This window comes from Peromyscus maniculatus, chromosome 2, assembly GCF_049852395.1.
Source record: "Peromyscus maniculatus bairdii isolate BWxNUB_F1_BW_parent chromosome 2, HU_Pman_BW_mat_3.1, whole genome shotgun sequence".
NCBI classification, from domain to species: domain Eukaryota; kingdom Metazoa; phylum Chordata; class Mammalia; order Rodentia; family Cricetidae; genus Peromyscus; species Peromyscus maniculatus.
This window is the reverse complement of record NC_134853.1, coordinates 47,866,961-47,884,719: the sequence shown is the minus strand read 5'-3', so window position 1 is coordinate 47,884,719 and position 17,759 is coordinate 47,866,961. Positions and strand designations below refer to the sequence as shown.

At 41.9% G+C, this 17,759-nt stretch overlaps 1 protein-coding gene across 1 annotated transcript in view; it reads right to left on the bottom strand.

Annotated features, from left to right (window-relative positions):
* Faxc (failed axon connections homolog, metaxin like GST domain containing) overlaps window positions 1-17,201 on the bottom strand; it is a 67,837-nt gene extending 50,636 nt beyond the window's left edge. Inside the window, exons 1-3 of the mRNA XM_006979254.4 lie at window positions 16,825-17,201; window positions 11,695-11,830; window positions 4,222-4,418 (exon numbers count right to left, since the gene is read on the bottom strand). Coding sequence (XP_006979316.1) covers window positions 4,222-4,418; window positions 11,695-11,830; window positions 16,825-17,090 — 599 coding nt within the window. The 5' untranslated portion in view covers window positions 17,091-17,201. The remainder of the gene's footprint in view (window positions 1-4,221; window positions 4,419-11,694; window positions 11,831-16,824) is intronic.
* Between the last annotated feature and the right edge of the window lie 558 nt (window positions 17,202-17,759).

Genomic DNA, 17,759 nt, shown 5'->3' with positions numbered 1-17,759 from the left:
AGCCTGAGGACCATGTGGGGGTAGGAGCATGGTATCTGTACACTAGTTGTCCTTCGCTTCATTTGCTGAAGTATGAATTGTTGTTGAAATGAAAAAGAGCTTGACACTGACCCAGTGCTGGCTACATGATGTTTCTAAGGGATGGCATGTACTTAGAAAAATAGAGAGGCAGATCCATGGAGGAAGATGAAGTGGCTGCCACGGGTGTCTTGAGGAGTTCATGGCACCTTTATCTTCACTGGGAAGAAGCCCAGTGCACAAGGAGTCATGAATTATTAACTGGAGTAGCAGGAAGGGCCAATTTGGAAAGTAGTCTAGCATAAGCAATTAAAGTAATTTATCATGTGAAAATCTATTTCAGAAAGTTAAGACACTCAGTTTCCTTATCACAACTAATGTGTCTAATCTTGCCTACAAAAATGGGGCCAAAGATTTAAAGATTTAAAACTGGCTCAAATATTTTGAAAGGAAACCAAGAGAACAGACAAAAGGCCAAACATCATCACCCACACCCATAATCTCAGCACCTGGGAAGCTGAGGCAGGAGGATTATGAATTTACATAACTCACTAGATTACATAACATGATCCTGTCTCAAGGAGACCAAAACGTCAGGGTGGAGGGAAGGGGGAAAGGAATAGGGCAAAACTGTTGATCCCTGGTGGGTTTTGTTTTGTTCTGATTTGATTTTTAGTACTGAGTCAAACCCAATACCTTATGCCTGCTAAATGGGCGCTTAGCCTCTGAGCTATATCGCCACCATAACCTAACATGACGCCATGCCCAAGGCATAAATGAACACTAATAAACAGACAGCTACAAGCTGTTGAGTCTGAGAGTATGGCCTTCCAAGACATAAGAATGCATTTCACTGCCAGGCATGGTGACATACCTTTTAATTCCAGCACTCAGAAGGCAGGGGTGGGTGGATCTCTATGAGTTCCCAGCTAGCTAAGATAATAAATACAGTGAGACCCTATGTCAAAAAAAAAAAAAAAGCCCCACTCTCCATGAGGTTATACCCTTGCTGTCTTTTATTTACATTCTGTTTTAAAGGGATAGGAATTTATTTCTTTAACTATCATCAAATTTCACCAACCTTCCAAACGAGCGCTCTTCCTACAGCTAAAACTGGATAAGGAAGGGGAAAAGTGGAATGAATCTGTGCCATTGTAATCAGCCATCATGTTCAGACTTTCACACACCTTCTTGTAAGCTATCTTATGAAAGTTCCCCATCTCTCCCAGACACTAAAATACATCAAAAGCCAAGCTCAGGCTGGAGATGGCCTTCAGTACAGGAGTGCTTGTCTAGCATGCACATGGCCCTGGCTTCAATACAAGTTCCAAAAAAATGAAACTTAAAATTTATAAATTATTGGAAACCCAGAAGCAGATTCATATCACTGAAAACATTGAGTGTTGTACTTTTTATATAGGGTTAGAAGACCCTTAAGATCTTCACTGATGGCCATAAGGGGGCAGTATATGTCACTGAAGAAGCAAGGGTATTACAAAAATCAATTTCATTCTGGTAATTTGATTCCCTGTCTCAGAAAACCTCTTATACCAGTTTCCAAGCACTGGATCTAACTTAAGCACTCAGTATAAAACAAAGGAGATAAGAAAGAGAAAAAAAAACCTTCTTCATCTTCAATAATAGCTTTTATAATGCAAGTGGGATATAATTATATAGATTTCAAGTGCAAGAAAAACAACTTTATAGCTGACTGTGCTTATCTGAATAGACCTAAAACAGAGCTTCAATATTATGTTGTGTTACATAATAATGCCAGCTTTCCATCACCTCTGCCTAATAAAAAATTGTACCAGAGCATTTTCAAAGTTTCAAGCCAAAATAAAATATATCTTAAAAAAAAAACCTCAGGTCATCAAATAACTGAGCCAAGCACCGAGAGTTTCCTGACTCTCTCTTCCCACCTCTGTAAGTACAATCATAACCTGGGAGCTCAGTGCTTGTTAACATGTAAGAGAATTTCACAGAAAACTACCATACATTGAGGTCAGTTCCTGTGCAGGGGATGGCTTCCATTCTGCTCTCTGGGATGGGAAGGGCAGGGCAGGAGAAAAGTCCAAGGGAAGAGTCAGTCCAGGGACTCATTGCCATAGACATTCTTGTGAAAGTGGGGATATAAAGCTCCCTAGTGGGTATGGGGAGTCTCTGCAGGAGGGGAGGGGGTGAGGAAAAGAAACAGGACAAAGGTTGGTTTTCCTTGTGCTACTAGAGATGAATGTATGTTGTATCTCAAAATGCCCTCCCCATTTTTCTAATAGAAAGTGAGTTAGAGAAACAATATTAGCTTTTAGGGAGACTATGTACCACCCAAGTAAAGTAAGCTCTTGGAAGTTAATGGTCTTCCTCCTGCTTCGTCTCGCTCACATCCACAGCTTGCCCTACCTCCCATATTAGCTGAGGGCTAGTGAAGAGAAGTGCAGAAACATGGTGTCTGTGAGCTTCTACCAGGGAATAAAGTAGTAATAAAAATTGTAGAACACTGTCAAAAGGTAATTTGAGGGTCAGGCCCAGGGCAGGTTCTTTATTTCCCTCTTCTACTGCTGGGTCTAAAACCTGGCAAACAAATGAGATGGAATCCTTTCCACAAGTCTTTCCCAGAAGCCAAGCAAGCTGGACAGTCATGCATCTTAATGCTCACTATGACAAAGCAGAAACCTGGCATCTCCATCAGCATTACATGGGAAGGACCCAGGCTCCTGAAAACACTCAATGATATGTTTACACTCTCCCACAAGGCACTTCCTTGGTCAGCTCTCCTTCATCTTTATAGTGAGGTAGGGAGAGGATGTGGAATGCTGGTCGGCCCCAGGATAAACAAAGTAAAAAAAAAAAATCAAACATGGGAAGAGAAGAAATAGAGGATCATTTAAAATCTCGGAAACAGGAACACACAGTTTCTTACTCATAAAGAGGGCAAATGGATGAAACAGTAAGCCAGTGAGAAAGAATCCCATAGTCAGTCCCATGAGGCAATGGCCTGAGCCAACATCTAACCAAGAAATAGCAATACTAATAAAGTGGGATTAAAGATGCTTAATTAAGTATTTAGGACAAAGTAAAGTCTGCAAATATTTGGAAGAGACTGCCTGCCATCTCTAGGAGGATAGAGAAGAGGGCATAAGTGCCAGAAAATAAATGTAAGAGGGAAAAACCTACAAGACAAATAGGCTTGCAAAGCAAGACTAGCCAAATGTAATTAACTCGCATGGTGCTGAAGCAGCGTGGGGTCACTGAAGCAAAACAGAGCAACTGGTCAACCCAATTGTGTCATGCTCCAAACTTGTGTGAGGCTTCAAACTTGTGTGATGCTCAAAACTTGTGAGATGCTTCAAACGTGTGTGATGCTTCAAACTTGTATGATGCTCCAAACTTAGGAACCATGAACTACAAATGCAGCAATCAGGGCAGAATGCTACCTAAGGAAAGGTGACATAATCTCACAAATGTGTAATTGATTCCACTGAGGAATCAAATCTCTACTTAGCCCTCCATGCATTCTTTCAGTGTCTAATGCACTTTCTTTTCTTTTCTTTTTTTCTTTTCTTTTCTTTTTTTCTTCTCTTTTCTTCTTTTTAGATAGAGTTTCTTTGTGAAGCACTGGCTGTTCTGAAACTCATTCTGTAGACCAGGCTGGTCTCAAACTCAGAGATTCACCTGCCTCTGCTTCTTGAGTGCTGGTATTAAAGGCGTGCACCACCATTGTCTAGCATCTGATGCATTTTCATTTACAAGTTTGTACTAATGAGCCCCACAAATTGAAATGCCTCCCTCACATAAAATCCAACAAATTGCAGCATGCAGGCTGTGAAGGTTTTGCGTGTGTATGTGGTTGGGAAAACATAAAAGGAAGATTGTGTTATTATAAATGAAATCCAAGTTTCTATGCACATGATAGTTTTACTGGAATGCAGTCTGCTTAAAAATATCTAGGCTTATTGGCAGAGTTGAGTGGTTGAGGCTGTGAAAGATAGACTCTAGAGAATGCCTGTGGAGTCCTGGTCTAAGATACTTGGAGACAACAGACAGAACTTTGACCCTAAGTCAAAGTTATTTCTGATAAAAAAAAAATCTTTGAGACAGGTGAGTAAAAGTTAACAAAAAAAAATTTAAGAAGATGAATGTCAGAAAGTTCAAGAGGATTTAGGCTAGCTAGGGGAGGTACGGGGGCACACACCAGGGACTCACCAGTAAAAGTGCTCTTCCACCATCTTGGTCACAGCTCTTGAGACAGCTCTTTCATGAGGGCCAAGGTTTTTGTTCAAGTTCACTCCAAGCTTCTCTTCCAGAAAGTCGATTATGAACTCTGTGCCAGACACTTTTTCATTATTATATTCAATCCAAGGCATTTTCCCCTGAGCAGAGAGCTTTCCACCAAAATAGTTCTAAATAGCATTTTTTAAAAAGAGAAAAGCAATGTGTATATAAATTTCACTTATTAGCAGAAACAAACATTGCAACCCATCAGTGCTTGTGTCCATATTATTTACTCAAATGAACTCAGCATCTTAACTCTTTAAGATCATTACTCTAGAAGGGGAGAAGGATAGCCTTTTACTGAACATTGAAGTATTAATTTATTCTCATAGGTTCTACATGGACTCAAATTCTATCTGGATTAGGGAAGGAAGGAGACTCTGAGGCAAGGAGTGGGAGAAGGAAGGGGTGGGTTCAAAATGAACAAGACTAGCTATAAATGTGCAAACTATCCACAATAGAAAGAAAGGTGAAAATAAACCACAAAGAAGCTTGTACCAATGTAGTATCCAAAGAACTCACTTGAAATCCAATATGCTGCATCTGAATAATGCATATTGTCACTACACTGAGAGCGAGCGGTCCTCTAAATTATCATACTGAGATTTAAAAAGAACACACAACAGGCTCAACTGCTGTGTCTCCTAAAGGAAATTCAGCAGGTTCCTGGTTTTCAGCCCAGACCTTTAACTTCTAGTCCTGGAGTGGTACCCATATCTGTCCAGACAAGCTCTATTTCGATCTATAAGCATGTTAGAAGCTTACGGTGTCTCAGAATATTATGATCCAGAAATGAAGAGTGGCCAGATCAAGTCACACAGTTTATTATTAAAATTACAGTAAATGTATAAAAGTAAAAATGTATAAAAAGTGAAGACCTAGACCACATGAATGGAGGGGATTCTGGAGAATTTCATGTCTTCAATCAGATTTCTCAATAAATATAGTCATTTAAACTTCAGGTTGATTGTATCCACTGTCTTACAGACTACATGATCTCAATTAATCTGATTGTCACAAACTCTTCCTCATACTTTGTACAAATAGATAATGCAAATACTGTTAGATATTGGCAAATGTTAGCCCCTCTGAGAAAACTGGTACTCGAAAACTCGGTGGGCAGGCATCCATTTGTACATATAAGCTTGGATTGAGCTTCAGGGTCCTGAAATTCTCAAATTGGTAGGTGTTCTCACCTTTTCAGAAGGCTCAAAGCAAAGTGTGAACTAGCTAAATGCCACTTATCACTATCTTTGGTAGAGTGATCTCTGTTCGTAGAGTCCTGATACTTTATCTCATTGTTTATTATCAAATGAAAGTGGGCCTAGCCTGAAAAAGTGGTAACTAAATACAGATTGTCTATGCCCAATGTAGAAAATGGAATGTCCTCTAGTTCCCCTCTAGTAGTATACTCATGTAAATGCTAGACACAAAGGTGTGTGTTTGTCCCCCCAGGAATGGACAGTGGAAACAGATCTGTTGCAGAATATTTCTTTACACTGTGAAGATGTGTCTTTGCCAAGGCACCTTCTGATTGGTTTAATAAAGAGCTGAATAGCCAATAGCTAGGCAGGAAGAGGTTAGACAGGACTTCGGGGAACAGGGAGGACTCTGGGAAGAAGAAAGGCAGAGTCGACAGCCAGACTTGGAAGAAATAGGAAATACAAGATGGAAGAGAGGTAACACTGTGTGGCAGAATATAGATTAATATAAATGGGTTAATTAAAGTTATCAGAGCTAGTTGAGACAAGCCTAAGCTAAAGACTGAGCTTTCATAATTAATACAGGTCTCTGTGTCATTACTTGGGAGTTGGCTGGCAGGACATAAAAAGACTCATTACACACCTCTCTGGAAGTTACTAGGGCACCTGACATTCATGTAATTTGTATTCTAGAGGTGTACAATCACCATACAACACTGCCTTTGCTCTCGATTTCCCTTGCTGCACTCGTATCCTCCCAACAGATCCCTTTCAGACTCATCTCTTCAGATGTAATCTAGCTTCAATGATGCCATCAGAAGAAACTCTTTACAGTGCAAATGAGGGCAAATATTCTTCCTCAGAATCACTGAGTTGCAATTACACATGGTAGCATATGCTTGTATTCCTGAACTCAGGAGGCTGAGGCAGGAGGATCACTTTAAGTCTAGGGCCAGGTTGGACAACACAGTTGAGTTCAAGGTCAGTCTGGGCTACATATTAAGACCTTGTCTCAAAAAATAAAATAAAACAACTTAAAGTGCTTACTATGTAATCAAGGTCAGAGTTCAGATTCCCAGAGCCTATGTAAATGCTAGGTAGACATGATAGCTCATCTGTAATTCCAGCCTTGGAGACAGGATCCCAAAGCAAGCTGGTGGGTGAGCTGAGACAAATCAGCTAGAGAGACCCTGCCTCAGTGAATAAAGTGGAAGAGCAACCAAGGAAGATTCTCATTACCAACCTTGGACCTCCAAATACACACCCTTGCACTGGCACACACACACACATCCCAACATGCATGCACATGCACACCACACCACATGAAAGCATGAAAACAAACAAAACAAAATTCAAGAGCTGAGGTTGTAACTCAGTGGTAGATCACTTGTCTCCCATACATTGGCCCTTGGTTGACCCCAGCACCCTCCTCTCACAAGAAACAAATTCCAGTGGTGAACTACACTCACACCAGCCAGTAGCTGCCACCTGCCAGCCTCACTGGTTATCAGTCTTTTCTGGTTCCTGCTTCAACTTCCACGCCCAACTAGACCACTCAGAACAGTCGCTACTTTTATAGGAATCCCTCTCCCCATCCTCTGCAATACCCTGCTCTCCTAAACAGTTTTGTTCCAAATGAACTACTTATCCAGGGTGAAACCATTATCTGCCCTTCCTTTGGCTTCCACTAAACAGTGTACATTCCTCTCCCCTAAAGAAGAACTGTTCCCATATCTGTCCCTAGACTATGTTCTCTCATGGTACATGTTTGTGTGACTCCCATTCTACTTTGGAAATATCTGGACATAGTGGTGCATGCCTTTAACACCAATAATAGGGAGGCAGAAGCAGGGAGTTCTCTGTGATTTCGAGGCCAGCCTGGTCTACATAGTGTATTCCAGGACAGGCAGGGTTACTTAGTGAGACCCTGTTTCAAAAAACAAAATGAACAAAAAACTACAGAAATGAAAATTAGAGATCATTCTGAAAATGATTAACTCGAGTATGTTTTCATAATCAAATTTTGATTTACAGCTAAAAAGCAGGAGAAAACATTTTAGAGACAAATATAATTTTCTTAGATATGATTATATCTAAGTAAGATACTGCCATTATCATCATTTTGAGATGAAGGATTTCAAAGTCTAAGAGAGATTTCCTAGTCTTAGGTTTCTGACTTGCTCTACTGCCCACTGAATCTTCAGCTCAATTGCTATCCAATATGTAAGGAGGTGAATACTCACTGCACTCCAGAAATAACTACCACCAGATACCTTCCATTGGCTACATTTGAAATAATTTGACTACCTTTTGAAAACTATAACAGATTGGGAAAAGTCCATGTATCTAATGTATACTGTAGTTTTGTAGAAAAACTGTCTTTATCTGGGAAATATGCATGTTAATGCATTTTAAGTGAAGTGTCGTAATTTTTGCACAGTACTTTCAAATGATGTATCAAAAACATGTTCCAAAAGACTATAAAAAGAGAGCTAAAGCAAAGGAGGCCAAATAATTACCATAAGTGAACCCGTGGGTAAGGACTGGGGGTGTTCATTATACTATTCATTTAAGTTGTCCATAGGTGAGAGAAAATCAAGCCAAAGAGATGGGAAGACAGGATGAGCACTGGAATAGAACATCGGAAGTGAAGGGTGAGGACCATGCAGGGGGCTTTAGCCCTTGCCCAGTACAAATTCCTGGGCAGGGGAGCCAGCATCCCTGATAGGAGATCTAAAACAAACACTAGACCTCTGAGAGGTACAACCACCACAAGAGAAATGTAGCAAGCTGAATACAGGCAACATGAAACAGAAATGCTGGGACAGACCAGATGCTTTTAGTTAGCATAACAAATATCCTCCCACAGATAAAGGGAGAAATTGGGAAAACTGACTAAGGAGATACACTTCTAAGAAAAGATAAAAGTCAACTGTAGTCAACAGTTGGCCAGGAATGGTAACACACACCTGCACGTGTGAGGTAGAGGCAAGAGGAAAGGCCAACCAAGGCAACACAGGGAAACCATGTAAAAAAGAAAGAACACTACAGAGGAGAAACACAGTGAGGGGCTGGAGAGACGGCTCAACAGTTAAGGGCATACTGCTATTCCAGAGACCCCAAGTGTGATTCCCACCACTCACACCAGGCAGATCACAACTACCTGTAACTCCAACTTTAAAGGATCACCTGTGGCCTCGACAAGCACCCGTAAGCACATGGGCATACCCCCAGACACACAGGCACACACAATTAAAAATGTTTAAAAAATGGTTGCAAAAATGGAATCCTGCACTGCAATGGAAGCTCCACAGGAGGAAAGTTCCACATGGAAGCAGAGACTGACAGGACAGCACAGAGACTGGGAAATAAAGCAGAGATCCAGACAACAGGAAACAGGCAGGGAACATGATTAAAGGGAATATTTTAAGACTATTGATCATTAGTTTCCCCAGAATTTAAAAAAAGCACACAGTCCATCTCTCTCCAGTCAGAGTGGCTCTCTCCAAGAAAACAATTGACAACAAATGCTGATAAAAATACAGAGAAAGAACAACACTTAGGCACTGTTGGTGTAGATATAAATTGGTGCAGCCAATATGTAGAATGAAGGTTCCTCAAAAAAGCTACCATATAAACCAGCTCTACCACTTCTGGATATATAACTGAAGGAAACCCAGTCAACATTCACATGTTTTGTTTAATGCAGCACTATTCCCAACAGCCAACTTAAGAAACTAGCCTAAATGTCTGAAAATATGGGAATGGATAAAGAAAATACATTCTATGTACACAGTGGAGTTTTACTCAGCCATAAAGAAGAATGAAATTCTGTCAGTTACTGGAAAATGGAGTGAACTGGAGATCACTGCGGTAAGTGAAACACACCAGACTCAGAAAGAACAAGTTCACATTTTCTTTCATATGCAAAAACCTAGATTTAAATTTTTACATATGCATGCACCTGTGTGTGCCATGAGACTAGAAAGAGGACCATGAGATGGGAAGAAATCTGCAACAAAATGTTGGAGACAGAGAGGGTGATGGGATTCATATGAACACTAAAGAAGGAGACTATTTGGGGTGAAGAACTGGACCATCAAGAGAGTAGGGGAGCAGTGGAGCACAGGGCTAAATTAGACAGAGAGTAACGACACAAGTGTAAGAAAATGTTCCACTCACAACCAAACAAACTACTAACTAAAACAACAGCAAAAACCAAACCAGCCTCCCTGTTTCTAAACTTTGCATCTTCATGGGGTCAGATTTTCTTCATCGATTTCAGACATCAGCCAAAATGAAATATTGAGTGTAAAAACAAATATGAGAATATAGCATTTACCTAATAAGCTAGAAATAAAATAGATTCATAAAAATGCAAAGGAGTAATTTTTTCAGTAAACATTTCTATGTTGTAAAAATTTGTTTACTATTCTAAGAAATGTCATTTACGATCATGTGTGTTTGTCTTGTTAACGCTAAAGATTTAAAAGGTACAATTATGTTTAATAAAAGAAAAAATGCTATAATGAAGTCCATTGCTTTTTATGTCAGCTTTAATAATTGTTAAAGAGACAAAAGACACATAAGAACTCATATTGAAAAAGTTTATAAAAAGAACTAGAGGGGTAGTGGACTTAGAAAACTAAAACATTTTTAAATGTGATCATTTGTAGCATGTGTACCTAAAAATATAACTTCAAATATATAAGTAGTATTAAAGCGCTAACAGAGCAGCAAAAAGAGGACCAATCAATGAAGACTTGAATGCTTTACCCTTTTCAGAAACTAACAAGCAAACCATTTTAAAAGAGCAAAATGCAGCTCTCAATAACACACCAGATATTTTCAAGCAAGTAAACAAATAAGCTGCTCCACACTGATAAGATTTACTTAATTCTTTTCTACTATCTTAAAAAAAAATAATAACCACACAATTGAATAAAGTCTCAGTAAACTGAAGGAATTGGTGTCACAGAGATGATTTTCTCTGACCATAATATCAAAAACAAACATAGACACAAAGCTTTGAAAACTCTCCCTACAGTTAGAACTTGTTAAAAAAAGGAAAACATAAGGGAAAAACTTAAAGCTACATAGAGAAGTGGCAACAATAACAAAAAACATAGCAAATGCGTTAGCTAACTTGAGCATCGCTGAGGGAAAACTGGATACCTTCAAATACATACTTTTGTTAATTCTTTTTTATGGAATAATGCTTATTTCTATCTTTAGGAAAAAAATCTGTAAATTCATATATATACATATGTATATTAAAATAACCCATGTTCTAAACTTCAGTAATTACTTATAATTAAGATTTTGGCTTATTTCCTTTTCTCATGGTGTGAAAATACTTGCAAATCACTTATTACACATAAGTGTATATGTATGTGTATGCATGTATATATGGGTATGTGTGTTTCTTTTTCCTTTTTTCTTGAATTGCTTCTTGTAAGTATTTTTAGATTTATTTACTTTATGTGTCAGTCTTTTGCCTTCAAGTATATCTGTGTACCACATGCTTGCCTTGATGCCTGAGGTCAGAAGAGGACATGGGATCCCATATAACTAGAGTTACATATGATCAAGAACCACCATGTAAGGACTGGGAACCAAACCAGGATCCTCTACAGGAGTCACAGATCTCTTAACCACTGAGCATCTCTCCAACATCCTTTGCGTCTTTGATGCGGAAATGTACAGGTATTTCCTTGAAAGTCACTTGTGCAGAACATGGAAAAATTCAAAAATATATTCAAAGATCAGAGCTATAGCTAAGTGGTAGAACATGAGATGCTAGCTTCAATCCCTGGTACTGCCAATCTATTTTTTTCAAAAATGTGCCCAATTCCTACTGTGCCCTCTAACCCCACATTCGTAGAGGACAAAATGATGAGTGAAAAACCTAAAAGAGAAGTCCCACCAGGCAGTAGCACACTCACATTTCTCACCAGCTGCCCTGGATGCCTCTCCAAACCTCCAACCAAAGGACCCATTAAGAGAAATACTATGATTCCTTCATTAAAACTGATGTAAAAAGAATTCAATACACCCTGGAATCCAAGTATCTCTCTCTTACTAGAGACTGGGGTCTAACCTTCAGACCCTTCTACTCTGACATCCATTTATGACATTAACTACACCCTCCTCTATGTGATATTGAGACCATAAAAAATAAAACATATTTGCAAACAAGTACCTGATAAGGTAGGTCAGCCATTCTTAAGTATGTTTCCATTTTCAAACAGAAAGGAGATAAGCTGGGGACTCCATTGTTAGGTCTTGCAAACTGATGTAAAATAATAGCATCCTTGGAGTCAAGCTCTTGCTGTTTCCTGTCAAAACCAAAACAGAAATGAAGAACAGTCTGCATGTTAGTTTTCTGTTGCCTTGGGGCCTCAAGAGGACCCTGTAGGGTTGTAGGCTTCTGTGCACAAGCGGAAGTGTGTGCGACAGGTCTTACCTCATCCAGTGTTTAGAGAATGGAAGTGGAGCGGACATACAGGTGGACCTTACAAACTCTGAAGTGACTATAATCCAGTGGCTCTGGGAAGTAACTACAAATCAACATGCAGCCTATGGGCAAGAGGAGTAGTGTTGGAACAGGTATTTTGTGCTTACTATGTGTTCCACCATGCTCATTTCATGGGTATTATCTCATTTAATCTTCAAAACAACCCTATGAAGTAGATAAATGACATATATTTCAGGGATGCAAATACTAGAAGGTGAGCATGGTACTTCAGGCCTTTAATCCTAGCTCTCAGGAGGCTGAAATGGATCACTCATTTACGGCCTGCCTGGACGACAGAGAATCCTGGGTAGAGACATAGTCACATTGCAGAGCCTGAACGGTGCCTCTATGCCTGCCTTACCCAAAACATGGAAACAGACCCTTCTCAATAAGGTGAGGAGATAACCGAATGAGTCTGCTGTGGCATGATGCACATCTACAGGGAATCTGATACTAAACATTCAGGCTTTTTTTTATATTGATAATCACAAGGATTAAATAAAACAATATCTGTAAACATTTAGTAGGCTATTAAGCATTGACGTGTAGAAGAATTTATTCTTACACAACAAGATATGCTCTTGTTCACTTACAAAATCTTCCCAGTTCACCCAATCTGGCTCATAAACTCCTCAGAAACCTATTACAATTTCCATCTTTTTGTCTGCCTAGTTTTTCCCAGTTAGATAAACTCCATTCTCAAGGCTTGACCCTCCATAAGCTTCTACTTCCCTCTCCAAATTCCAGTTTAATTCTACACCTACTTCTGGCCAAGCGGGAATGGCTTGTCACCTACACCATGCGATGCTCACTAGCTTCAGCATTTCCACTTCATAAAACAAGTTCTCTTGAGGTTTGCTAACCAAGGGCCTAGGCAATTTAAAGAACTCAGAATGACTCATTCTGGAATTACAAGCCAAAAAATTAAAATATTTACTATGAAACAAAGGTTTTCCTTTCTGGGAAATGTGTGGGAGGTCAGGTATTAAAATCCAGGACTCATTTTGACTGTCAGCAGACAACACAAATTCTACAATTCGCAGCTGACTTTGCCCAGTAAAATAATTCACATCACAAAGTGGCATTTTCATGTAAATTAGCAAGGCAAAAATTTAAGAACTAAAAGGAGATAAATATGAAATCCTCTGCCCTACTGGCCAGAAGAACCAAATTCTAAAGGTCCACTTAGGACCCTCATAGTCAAAATAGATGCTGCTCAGGTGTCAACATGTGCCAATGACTTTATAAACACTGCCCATATTAACCTACTTAATTCTGATAACAGCAATCTACAGTGGACATTGTTAGAGTTTAACTTTGGGACACCACACTAACATTTTACAGTAGACAGGAAAGTCAGAGTGTAACTTGCCCAAGGAACATCACTTTCAGATCAAGTGTGTCAGACCAAGACTGGTGGCAGATCCCAGCCATTCAGAAGGCATAGGCAAGAAAACTGCAAGTTCAAGGCTGGCCTAGACAACTCAGCTAGACCATGTCTCAAAAAACTAAAATGCCAAAAGTGGAGTGAGGTGAAGATCCAGTCCTGTGGTGGGCTACTCAGCTTCCATGGGTGAAGCACTGGGTTCAACCCCCAGCAAAAATGAAAAAAAAATAAATATATATATATATATATATATATATATATATATATATATATATAAAGTTTGAAATAACTCTAGATCTCAAGAGTCCAAAGAAAAGAAAATTTGACAATTCCTTGATTAGTTTTTATTAACACAGTCACTCTGACTCAGCTAGCTAGTGATGGCTAATCTTACTGAATGCCCATATAACAAACGGTCCTAAGTAGTTCCCATATGTTAACATATTAAATCAATTGGATAAGGAAGGCTACTGTTATTATTTCTACTCTATAGATAATACTACTTGAGAATTTATTAGCATCCAAGGTGGATGACTGGCTAAGCACAGAATCCAATTTGAACCCAGATAGTCTGGCCCGACAGGCATCCTTCTACTTGTCAGAGCCTTTCCCCTAGTTTAGGGTCAGGACCTTCCTGTGTGGTTTATTTCCTAAAATGGCCTTAGAATGAGATTTGAAGAGAGAACACCTGCAGAGGCCAGATGGCTCACCTAATAGGAACTAACAAGGTCCAGCCCCTGCTCTAAGGACATCACAAATGATCACGCCTCCGTAACAGGCAATGAGTCAATCATGGATATCAGATAGGGACCCTTCGGCTGGAGTACCTAAAGCTCAAATGAGCTCTGGGGAATGAAGTCATTATTTAGCCATTCCGTTTACAAACAAATTTCCAGATGCTTGAATGGATTTAATATAGATGCCAGGCCATTCTCCACTTGGGGGAAAACAAAGGGTTAAGACAATAATTATTTAAAAATATAACAATAGAGAAAATACAAATAGCAAAAATAATATCCCCCAGAGAAGCACCCATGCTTCACCCTAAAAACACCTGCATTGGTTATACTCATTAATTAGACTTCTTAAATGATCTGACAACTTCATTTTCTCATGAGACAAAACCATAGATTAAGGTTAATCTGGGCAACAGGAAGTCCAGGTAGGGTGGGGAAGAGCTGACAGTTGCCAATGAACTCAGACAGTGGGGGCCATGTTGTGCTCTATTTTCCTCCCACACATTTCATATTTTGATTTGTTCTTCTGCCTAAACTGTACAGACAGTGGAAGCTCAGATTTCACTGGAAGTGGAAGTTCCCCTGACTTGTACCTTCTGAAGCCTGTCTTAATGCTCCTGTCTGCTCCTTATCGCTCTACTCTTGGAAGCTGGAAGAAAGCTGCATCTTGACCATAGGCCTGTCTTCCTAGGAAACGCCCCCATTCTGCTCCTTTCTCATCCTTTCTCTACCACAAAGCAAGCATCTTCTCACAAGCAGCCAGGCTCCACATTGGAGCCTCGGTCTTACTCCTGCTTCTGCGTGATCTTGGGCAGGTAACTTAGCCTCCTTCTCCTCTGTAGTGGTAGTTGTTAAAGATACTTGCAATCACACACACAGAGTCCCGCTAAGTTCCCGAAACTTTGGCAGCCTTCTTTGTGCTTGTATTATAATAAAGTTTATCAATTCATTCATCAAGAAGCAAAAGTAAACGAACATGGGTCTTAAAACGTCTTGATCCAAGTAAGTCCAGAGCCGAGGCTTGTGGTCACCATAATGGGGAAAGACCTAGCGTGGGCAGAGGGCTTTAATAGTGTCCAAGATCCAGAGCTTCCAGGGCGTGGTCTATTCCAAAGTGAGCTTCCAAGGCCCCGTTATTTCTGCAAGGTCATCTAAGCCACATTTTGGATTCGGCCAGATGAAGCCTTCACTCTCCACAAACTGGAAAAATGCTGGGAAGCCACCTGGTGCAGGGACAGTCTTCACAGGCTTCGGGTTGAAATACAACCGAGAAACAATGAGCTACTGTTTAAAACGCTGCAGAGGTGTGTGGGAGTTCTTTGTATGGACTGAAACCTGACCTGAAATCTAAGTTCTAACACAGGCACAGATGGGGAGTAATCCTGGAGATATTTCACTTTAAAACTTCTGTATTTGGTTCAAGTAGATTCAAGGCAATGAACTAAATAAGATGCAGCAAACTTAAAACATACTTCTCAGTCTTCCAATATGGCTAAATAATATGAAAGCCAACACATTTTCTTAGCCCTAGCTGATTTCTTACCCTCTCAGAACCAACAAACTGTAAACACTGTGGGGCTTCTACAGTGTCCTCCTGGAGTTCTGCAAGGCCTTGGGAGGTCACCAGCGACTTTATAACCTCTGGAACTAAGCACCTTTATTCACTCACTATATTCTATTCACCAAACCCTTGAAAAATGTGCTGTTAACACATCCTTGTCCCTTCAGAAAATACTGGGCAGAAGGGAAATGCTGAACTACTGAACACTAGTCTGCCTCCAATGATCTCCAGTGACTGGGGCCCCAAATGCATGGGAATTTTAACCATTAACAGACATATCAGTTAACCAAAAACTGTCTCGGTACACTGTGGTATCACGTACTCCACTAAAGCCCTATGGGACTAGTCGTATCAACAGCAGGGGCCTCCATTTATTGTAATTCTCAAGTCAGCCCTGTACACATTCTGCGGCAGGCAGCCATGAAACTGTTTACAGCACAGGGAGACTCCCTGTTATGTCAAGTACCCCATGTGCTAGTGCTCCCTCGGAGCTCCCACTGATCACACAACAATGGCATTTAAACCTGAAGGTGCTCACAGTTCCATACCGGATAATCAGTAAGCAGGTTAAGGCTGCATCAAAACTGAACAGGGCGACACTTAGCCGAGCATCTTTAACAGCGACAGGGGGTTCCAGGCTTCTGCAACTGCAGCCTCTTAATGATGTTGACATTTAGAGAGGAGTAAGGGAGAACTAACCTTTTAAGTAAAGATGAGGTTAATACTTAATATTCCAGCATTATTACCCATAAACCAATTAGGCGTTTATAAAAGTGTACCTTCCTGTTTCTACAGAGCTTCATTCTATTGCTGCAGTTAGAATCTTCCTATGGGCTTTAACAGATTGTTTGGGTCCATAACACTAGTGACTCACAGCACTTTGCTTTTAGCATCGAAATGCTAGGAGGCAAATGCTTTCCCCTCCCAATTTAATTCTCCCATCAACTCTAAATGGCCCCTCACAAGTGGCCAGGTGACCATGAAACCCTTAGAGAGAAGATGAGAGAGGACGCTTGGACCTTTGGGCGGCAGGATGGAGGGGCTGGCCCCGGACCCTCCTTCGTGCCAGCCCTTCCCGGGCCAGGTGCCCCTGTAGGCTCCCGCGTGTGGGGACCCTCTCTGCGGCTCACCTAATGACCAGGAGTTCGTGGAGCAGATACGCAGCCGCGGCCAGCAAAGCTCCCCCGGTCAAATAAAGGGTTTTCTTCCACCAGGGATCCGAGCCCAGCCCTGCCATGATCCCACCGTAATCCTGCAAAGGGAAAGCGATGATGTCCCCATAAAAGGAGAAGGGCTCCTCGGACCCGGCCCACCAGCCGAAGAAGGAGATGCTCTGGTTCCAGCTCAGGTCCACCACGCACGGCCTGGACGAGGCAAAGCCAACTCCCCAGTGCATGCTGCGCGGCTGGCTCCGGGCGCCCCTCCCAGGGCCCTCGCAGCCCGCATGGGAAGGAGCCAGCGCCCGGGCGGGCGATCGGGCTCAGCGGGGCGCGGGGGGCGCGGGCGACGGTGGCGGCAGGAGGACGCGGGCAGCGAGCGGAGGGCCGGGCTGGCGGGGCCCCGGAGCCCTGAGAGGCAGCGGCGGCCGCCGGCCTCCCTGGCCGAGGCCTCTGGCAGCGGCTCTTTGTGTCGGTGCGTGGAGAAGGCCACGTGATGTCATTGCTCCCCTGGGCCGGGCAACGGAGGCGGGAGAAAGTCACCTACCCCGCGCCCTGCCCCCCGCCCCGCATCTCGCCGGTGCGCTGCCTGCCTCCGCTCGGCAGGGCTGGGAGCCGGCCGGGGCTCTGGGAGCGGGCGGCCGGGGACGCTGTGACTGCGGCTGGGCCGAGCCCGCAGCCGCCGCCCTCGGATCCGCCCGCTCCTCCCGCAGGCGCCGTGCGCGGCGGGCGCGGGACTCACCTGCCCTGAGCCGGCGGCCCGAAACGTCAGGCGAGGGCAGTTTAAGGTCGGGAGTGTCTGGCCATCGGGAAACGTCTGCTCTGGTTGCTTAGAGCGCTCGGGCAGGCACAGACACCTGGGTCTGGGCAGGGTGCCGATGAAGAGATGTCTGCCTTGACAAATATCA